General features: G+C 40.1%; 1 protein-coding gene and 1 pseudogene across 1 annotated transcript; both read right to left on the minus strand.

Annotated features, from left to right (window-relative positions):
• Window positions 1–497: 497 nt before the first annotated feature.
• On the minus strand, window positions 498–2,032 carry LOC118040580 (bark storage protein A-like; annotated as a pseudogene).
• Window positions 2,033–2,799: 767 nt separating this feature from the next.
• LOC140954400 (uncharacterized) lies at window positions 2,800–7,125 on the minus strand. Its single transcript, XM_073403822.1, has 5 exons — window positions 6,096–7,125; window positions 5,589–5,678; window positions 4,381–4,737; window positions 3,973–4,344; window positions 2,800–3,324 (listed from the first exon to the last, which is right to left on the minus strand). The coding sequence occupies exons 1-5, from the start codon at window positions 7,017–7,019 to the stop codon at window positions 2,800–2,802; spliced, it is 2,268 nt and encodes a 755-aa protein (XP_073259923.1). The 5' UTR covers window positions 7,020–7,125.
• Between the last annotated feature and the right edge of the window lie 957 nt (window positions 7,126–8,082).

Here is an 8,082-nt window from a genome sequence, read left to right on the forward strand (position 1 = left end):
AACATATTCTTTAATACTTAAATTAGCAAATATAGTGGAATTAAAGATGGTTTTGTTTCTTTAAATAAATTGAGAAAGTAGATCGAGACTAACAAAGTTGTTTTTATGTGGTTGGATTTTAAGTTTTTAGAGTGATTAAAGAGTGTTTTGATGTTAAAAGTAAGTTTATTAAGGTTTTTATAATTTTTTAAAATATTTGCATGAAAAAATAAATTTAAAATTGGATTTTTGGAGCTGTAAGAAACTCGAGCCCCTCTTTCCGACCATCAAAGTGCCTCGCGACAACATGGGAGCAATATCGATATTAAGTAATATTAAAAAGAACATGGTGAAACATTATATCTATAGAGATTTTTACCATGTAATACCTAAAGTTTTAGTCAATGATTAGAGAGTATTAAGTCAAATTTGATCGTTATCACCATTTCATGTCTCATCAACAAAATTCTAAGTTGATCCATCATCCAATACGGGAATTAAAACTAGGAACAGCTGAATACGTTCATAGCATTTTTATTCGAGTTTATTTAGTTTAGAAGACCAAACAGTACAGCTCAGTTCATTTGAGTGCAATCGATATCTTTCATAGCACTCAAACGACGTCTCAGAATCAGATACAAAATCCCATCACTCACAAGCCAGACGTGGCGTAGGAATTGACTCAATGAACTTGGCTGCGGCAAGGAAAGCATTGTAGGAGGCCAAGTAGCTAGCTTGCGATCCTGGACTTGCTGCACCTGCTACATTTGAAGCACCTCGGATCACGATGAAAGGCTTTTCATTTGATAAAGATGTCTGCAAATCAAATGACCAAACCAGTTAGCCGAACACATGAACTAGAGAAAACTTTTCAGAGTTCAACGAAGTTATTCCTTCTTACTAACCCAAGCTACAGCAGCGCTTTCTTGATCGGCAGTTGAGACGTTAAAAGCTTTGTGAAGGAAATCTCCATATGCTTTATTTTTAATGTAAGAATCAGAACTGGAGCCCTTAGTTCCAAACACAATCTTAGGCTTGGAAGGTAGGCAAACTCCATCGTAGCATTGGCTCAACTCCAAATCCTGCAAATCACAGAAATTATCCAAGCGTATGCAATACAGTGTGTGCGTGTGTGACTGTTGATAAAGAAAAGAATCAAAATTAGAGTGACAAACCTGAAGCACTTTAGTGGCAACACTGTACCAGGATGTGGTGCTGGGAAGCCAGAAAACATCCTGCGGTGATTGTCCTTTAGAGAACAATTTTATTGTATCATAGTCTACGCTAGCCAACAAGTTCTCTCCGTTCTCTGGATAATTAAACTCGCCAAAGATCAGCTTCCCTTCCTCTGACCCGAATTTCTGCGCCATTGTAAAAATTAAAGCTGGTTACGTCTAAGATGTGTGTCTCTTGTAATTAACATACAACATACAATTACCTTCCAATTCCAAGCTCCTGTGAAAGCAATAGCAAGCGGCACGGAAACATCACCTGCACTAGACTTTTTATATATCAAGGCTCCAGCACTCCCAAATGAATAATTCCATGAATACGGAATCTATTCAAGAGGATTTGCACAGCAATGGCAGCATTTACCTAAGTTTGGTTGCAGTTAGCAATGGACGGCAACAGTAGTGTAAATATATTGAATATTCAAATAGTGCAATGAAGAAACAAAGATTACAAAGAAACGAGGAATCTTACAGAATTTCCCCCGATCTTAACATATACAATATAACGAGCATTAAGTGTCCCAATGTGGAACCTTCTCCCCGCAATGTCAACATAAGGCGTTTCAGCATCAGGTGTGAAGAGACCAGAGTCTTGGAGGGCCTGTTCGTTGGTATCAGAAGTTAAGACAAGCCCTAAACGAGTGAAATCAATTTTGCAGTTGTTTGTCTCAGCAACAGGGTTTCTCAAACTCATTTGGAAGGACTGCTGAGCCAAAACCAGCAGCCCAACCACCATCACTACCAAGTTAACGCTCGACATTCTAGAGATCTGAGGCGAGAGAGACGTTGTTTAGAGCAATGCAAGTGTTTTGTGGTATTCTGGTGCTGCTCATGTGACTTTATATAGAGATCATCTAGCTAAACGGCCAATTTCTTTCTTTTTTTTTGAAATATATTGTTGACATTAAATATTAAATATTTCATATCCATTCATTTCTTAAGGATCCTGTAACCTAAAAAAAAATGTGGCAAAACTTGAAAGTGAGACGTTAAGCTCGAGCAAGTGAAGGAAAAACTTTTTAGTGTAATTACATTAAAGCCCTTCATCATGGAATGGAGCAATTATGTGTGCACTGCTCGTTCCATTATCATGCAAGATACTAACAATCATCAAATAAGTTAAACATCTACTTCGTCATGTTGTAACATTTTTTTTAGCGATTGAAGTTACCAATACAGTCATTATTATGGGAAAATAATATCTGAAAACTCCTATGAAAATTTGAGTATAATTCAATAGCTGAATAAAAAGTTATGATCCTTTGAAACTGTTATCCTTATTTGGTATGATTAGAACTTTTTTTAAATCTAGATTTGTCTCATCAATCCATAAATATATTTACTAGACCAATCATATAATCTATCTGGGATAGATTCTTATCTAATTGTTGTAAACCCAAGTTAAGTTTAGTGAAAGATATGTATGTGAATTACAATGGATGGTAATAGCTGCAGCCATCCTTTGTATTTATATCTCTTGGGTTGTGTACAATACTAGAGTGAGGTATACTACACATGATAATTATCCTATATAAGGTATTTACATATATAAGGAGTCTATTCTAATCTCTTTCCATAATACACCCCGTCAAGCTGAAGGTGGAGATTCCACTCGAAGCTTGGATCGAAAAAGAGCAAACGAGACTGGGGGAAGCGGCTTGGTAAGAACATCAGCTAGTTGGTCCTTTGAAGAGATAAAGCGTACCTGAATTTCTTGCTTAGCAACGCGATCGCGAACAAAGTGATAGTCAACTTCAACATGTTTAGTGCGAGCATGAAAAACTGGATTGAGAGATAGGAAGGTGGCTCCTAAATTATCACACCACAACGTAGTCATGGAGGACGATGGAAAATGAAGTTCTGATAATAAAGAGCGAATCCATAAGATTTCAGCAGTACCATCAGCTAAGGCCTTGTATTCTGCCTCTGTAGAAGATCGAGCTACAGTGCATTGCTTCCCTGATTTCCATGAAATAGGAGTAGCACCAAGATATACAAGATAACCACCTGTTGATTTCCGATCATCAATACTGCCAGCCCAATCAGCATCAGTGAAACCATGAAGAGACAATGAGGAATCCCGAGTAATGTGTAGACCATAAGAAGCTGTATCCTGAAGATAACGTAGTATACGTTTTAACGGCCCGACCAATGATCCTCAGTAGGGGCATGCATAAACTGACATACCTTGTTGACTGCATAACAAATATCAGGTCTGGTAAAAAGTAAGATACTGGAGAGCCCCAACAATTTGTCTATATCGTGTCGGATCAGAGTAAGGAGTACCAGATGTGATGCTCAATTTTGAGGAGGTAGACAGAGGAGTAGCAACTGGTTTACAAGAAGTCATACCTGCTCGTTGGATAATATCAAGAGTATACTTGTGTTGGATGAGTAACAAACCCATAGAAGTGGATTTAACTTCAATGCCCAAGAAGAAATGAATAGAGCCTAAATCTCGAAGTTTAAAACTCTGAACTCAGCAAAACAATTAAGCGTTGAAGCAAAGTCGGGTTACTCCCAGTCAACAAAATATCATCAACATACACAAGTAAATAAAAGATAGCACCGCTGAAGGAGAGAATAAAGAGAGAAGTATCAACCTTCGATGCCTGAAAAACCAATGGAGATCAGAAAACTCACTTAACCGGTTGTACCATGCCCGAGGTGCTTGTTTCAAACCATACAAAGATTTATGTAGACGACACACATGCGTGGGGAATGTAGAGTCAACAAAACCAGGTGGTTGTGCCATGTACACCTCCTCCTGAAGAATGCCATTCAAAAAGGCATTATGGACATCCAATTGATGAATCTGCCAACCACAGGTGACAGCAATAGTAAGTACTAGACGAATCGTTGTTGGCTTGATCACCGGACTAAATGTTTCATAGTAATCAACCCCCTCTTGCTGAGTGAAACCTCGTGCAACCAGTCGTGCTTTATATCGATCCACACAACCATCAGCGCGCCTCTTAATCTTATATACCCACCGACTGCCGACCACATTCATAGATGGAGCAAAAGGAACTAATGACCAGGTGTCATTACTGTGAAGGGCCTGAAGTTCTTCTTGCATGGCTTTATGCCAAATCAAGTATTTGTCAGCAGCCTTAAATGAAATCGGTTCCTGCTGAGGTAAGGATGTAGACCGGGAGGCAGATAAGACACTTAAGTTTGCAGTTTTGGAAGAACGTGGGCGAAGCACCATGGAGTGAGTGCGTGCAACCTGTGGTTGAGTGGAAGACACACTGTCGTGGTCTTGCTGAAGAGAGAAATGAGACAAATCAACACATAAATCAAGTCCAGGGGGGGAAAGAGTGGAGGAACCTGGTGTGGAACGGTGCAACAGAGGACTAGGCTGAGCAGGCGAAGCAAACCGAGAGGGAGAGCCAGCAGGGGATGGAACAGGGGAGTTTGGCAAATCAGATAGCATATAGGACACACATACTGCACCCGAAGTAGGAGACCCAGCAGAGGAGAGTGCCATATCAGGAGAGACCGGGGCCATAGGAGACACATGTGAGATTGACAAGTCCGGACCTGTACCTGTGGAATGAATATGACCGTGATATGCAGGCAAAAATAAGGGGGCGGGAGAGGGTGATGTAGGTGCAGGGGGCTTTGTTGGAGCACTGGATTTGGCTAAATATGGTGCAGAAACAGATGTGAGGGGCTGGAAAGTGACAGCAGGGGGTTGTATAGGTGAGGCAATATGCTGTTCAGATTTGTCAAAGGGAAAAACAGTTTCATGAAATTGAACATGACGCGCAATGTAAAGACGATGTGACGACAAATCAAGACATCGATAACCTAAATGAGAGTTGCTATAACCTAGAAATACACAAGGAGAAGAGCGGAAATCTAACTTATGAGCATTATATGGACGAAGTAGCGGAAAGCAAAGACACCCGAAAGTGCGAAGAAATCCATAGTCAGGAGTTGATTTTAAAAGACATTCAAAAGGAGTTTTATGATTAAGAACTGGAGTTGGCATGCGATTAATCAAATAAACAGAACTTTCAAAAGCAGAACTCCAGTATTTTAAGGGAGCTTTACATTGACCTAGGAGAGTAAGTCCAGTTTCAACAATATGTTTATGACGACGTTCGACCATGCCATTTTGTTCATGAGTATGGGGCAGATAATACGATGATGAATACCAATTGTTTTAAAATAGGTATTGAGTTTTCGATATTCGCCACCCCAATCTGTTTGAACAGATTTAATTTTTAAGGAAAACTGACGTTCAACTTGTGCTTGAAATTGATGAAAGACAGTAAAAACATCAGATTTTGCAGCCAAGGGATAAAACCAAATAAACCTTGTATGGGCATCCACAAAAATAACAAAATAACGAAATCCATCAGATGATAACATAGGGGAAGGTCCCCAAACATCACTAAAAATCAAGTCAAGTGGAGCTTGAGTTTGATGACCTGTAGTTTTTAAAGGCAAACGAGACGACTTACCAAGAGGACATGCTGAACAATTAAAATCAAAATTTTTTGACGTACAGGACACCTTTTTATTGGACACTAAAAATTGCAAAATACATGGACTAGGATGTCCAAGACGACGATGCCAGACATCAGCTGAAGTAGAGATTCGGGTGGATAGGAGGGCTACAGGTAATGATGTGGCAAAGGACTCGGACAGAACATATAGACCATCTCTACTCCGACCGGAAAGAAGAACTTCCTTTGTCATGAGATCCTTAACATAAAATACAAATGAATGAAATTCAAAAAACACGTTATTCTCAAGACAAAACTTCTGAACAGATAGTAAAGGTTTTTTAATGGTAGGAACATGTAAAATGTTGGATAATGTAAATGTGCGTTTGGGTGACTGAATGTGAGAGTGAGCAATATTAGAGATAACAAGACCCTTACCATCGCCAACATGCAAGTGATCATTACCAAGGTAAGGTTCTGAACTTGTCATACTCACAAGGTCCGGCGTCACATGATGATTCGCACCTGTATCAGGAAACCAAGTAACAGGAGAAGTAGTGGGGACAGTATTAAATGCTAAATTAGCATTAGCTTGTACATGATGAGTAGATAATTGAGAACACTGCTGAGCAGTATGCCCATAATCATAGCATAGCTGACATTTGATGGTGCGGTGAGAACCCCCAAACCGGTTGCTTTGCTGCCCAAAGTACTGACTTGAGCCATAGGAGACCCGATTTCCCTGCTGTCCAAAATGTGAACCTGAAGGAGAATTTGTAGGACTGAAATTCTGAGCTGAACCATAACCATGATTTCCACGATAACTACTACGGTTGTTTGGTCGCCATCCCCCGCGAAAACGGCCTCTTCTGCCAGTATTAGAACCTGACTGCCGCTGCCCAAAAAACACAGATGGCTGCTGGGATGGAGTGGGTAACAGAGGAGCTGTTACAACTGGATGAATATTGATTTTGTTGATAAATTCATGCGTGAGGAGGTGGCTGTGGAGGTCAGTGTACGAGATAGGCTCAGCTTTAGTAGATAAGCTGGTTACAAGGTCCTTAAACTCACTGCGTAATCCCCGAAAGACATACAGATTAAAGTCTTCCATAGATATCGGTCTACCAGCTGCAGCAAGTTGATCAAACAATGATTTAGCCTTTTGCAGATAGGTGCTAACCGATTCATCATTCTGTCGGAGCTCTTGGAATGAACCATGGAGCTGCATAATTCGTGAGTTTGAAGGAGAAGCAAGGGCTGTTTCCAGCGTTGTCCAGATTTCGTGGGAGGTGTTACAATCAACCACTAGGTGCAGAACTTCCATAGAGAGGGAGGATAAAAGAGCACTCATGAGTAGGTGGTCTTGTTGCTTCCATGACAGATAGGAGGCATTAACAGCAGGTAAGGAGGTGTCAACAGAAATCACATGAGAGGGAGGACATGGGAATGAACCATCCACAAAGGAAAAAACGCCTTGGCCCAAGAGAAAAGGCTTCATCTGCATCCTCCAATACAGAAAATTGGTGTTGGAGAGCTTTAAAGATATTACCTGCTGAGTGTTGGGGAGAGGGATGATAGCAGGAGTCTGAGGCAATTTGATTTCAGCAGCAGCAAGAGGAGCACCAGATGTAGCAGCTGTCATCGATGGTGGCACAAGAGAAGAAGAAGGGTGAGTGATCGGTGCAGCAACAGAGTTGTTCGTCATTGACAGAGAAGAGAACTGGACCAGCAGAATAAGAGCTGCGATTTTATTTTCTTTGCTTGCTCTAATACCAAGTTAAGTTTAGTGAAAGATATGTATGTGAATTACAATGGATGGTAATAGCTGCAGCCATCCTTTGTATTTATATCTCTAGGGTTGTGTACAATACTAGAGTGAGGTATACTACACATGATAATTATCCTATATAAGGTATTTACATATATAAGGAGTCTATTCTAATCTCTTTCCATAATAACCCACACCTAAGTACTCAGAACTCGTTAGCCTAACTGCATCATAAGTGTTTTGTAAAGAGCTTGCTTCTAAAAGGATTTCACGAATGATTTGGTGAATAACTTAATTGATATTTATTGCACACTATTGCCTATATATATTACAGAACATGTAACTATGTAAGGAATGCTAGTAAAGGAATATACACGGATGCAGCTATTTAGAAAACATAATAAAACAGAGGTGTTAAACATAGAATGAGATCATTGATGAGCTGAAGTCATGGTGTAGATCCCTGATAAGCTGAAGTAATGGTATTTTCCTTATACGACCCCTCAAAATAGACGTTCCATCAGCAACGTGGATTTTGTCATGTAATAGAGTGAAATGAGACCTGGCGAGAGGCTTGGTTAGTAAATCTGCAAGCTGGTCGTCCGTGTGAACATGAGCAACACGCAATTGGCCCCGATGAACAAAG

This window comes from Populus alba, chromosome 13 (assembly GCF_005239225.2).
Source record: "Populus alba chromosome 13, ASM523922v2, whole genome shotgun sequence".
Classification (NCBI taxonomy): domain Eukaryota; kingdom Viridiplantae; phylum Streptophyta; class Magnoliopsida; order Malpighiales; family Salicaceae; genus Populus; species Populus alba.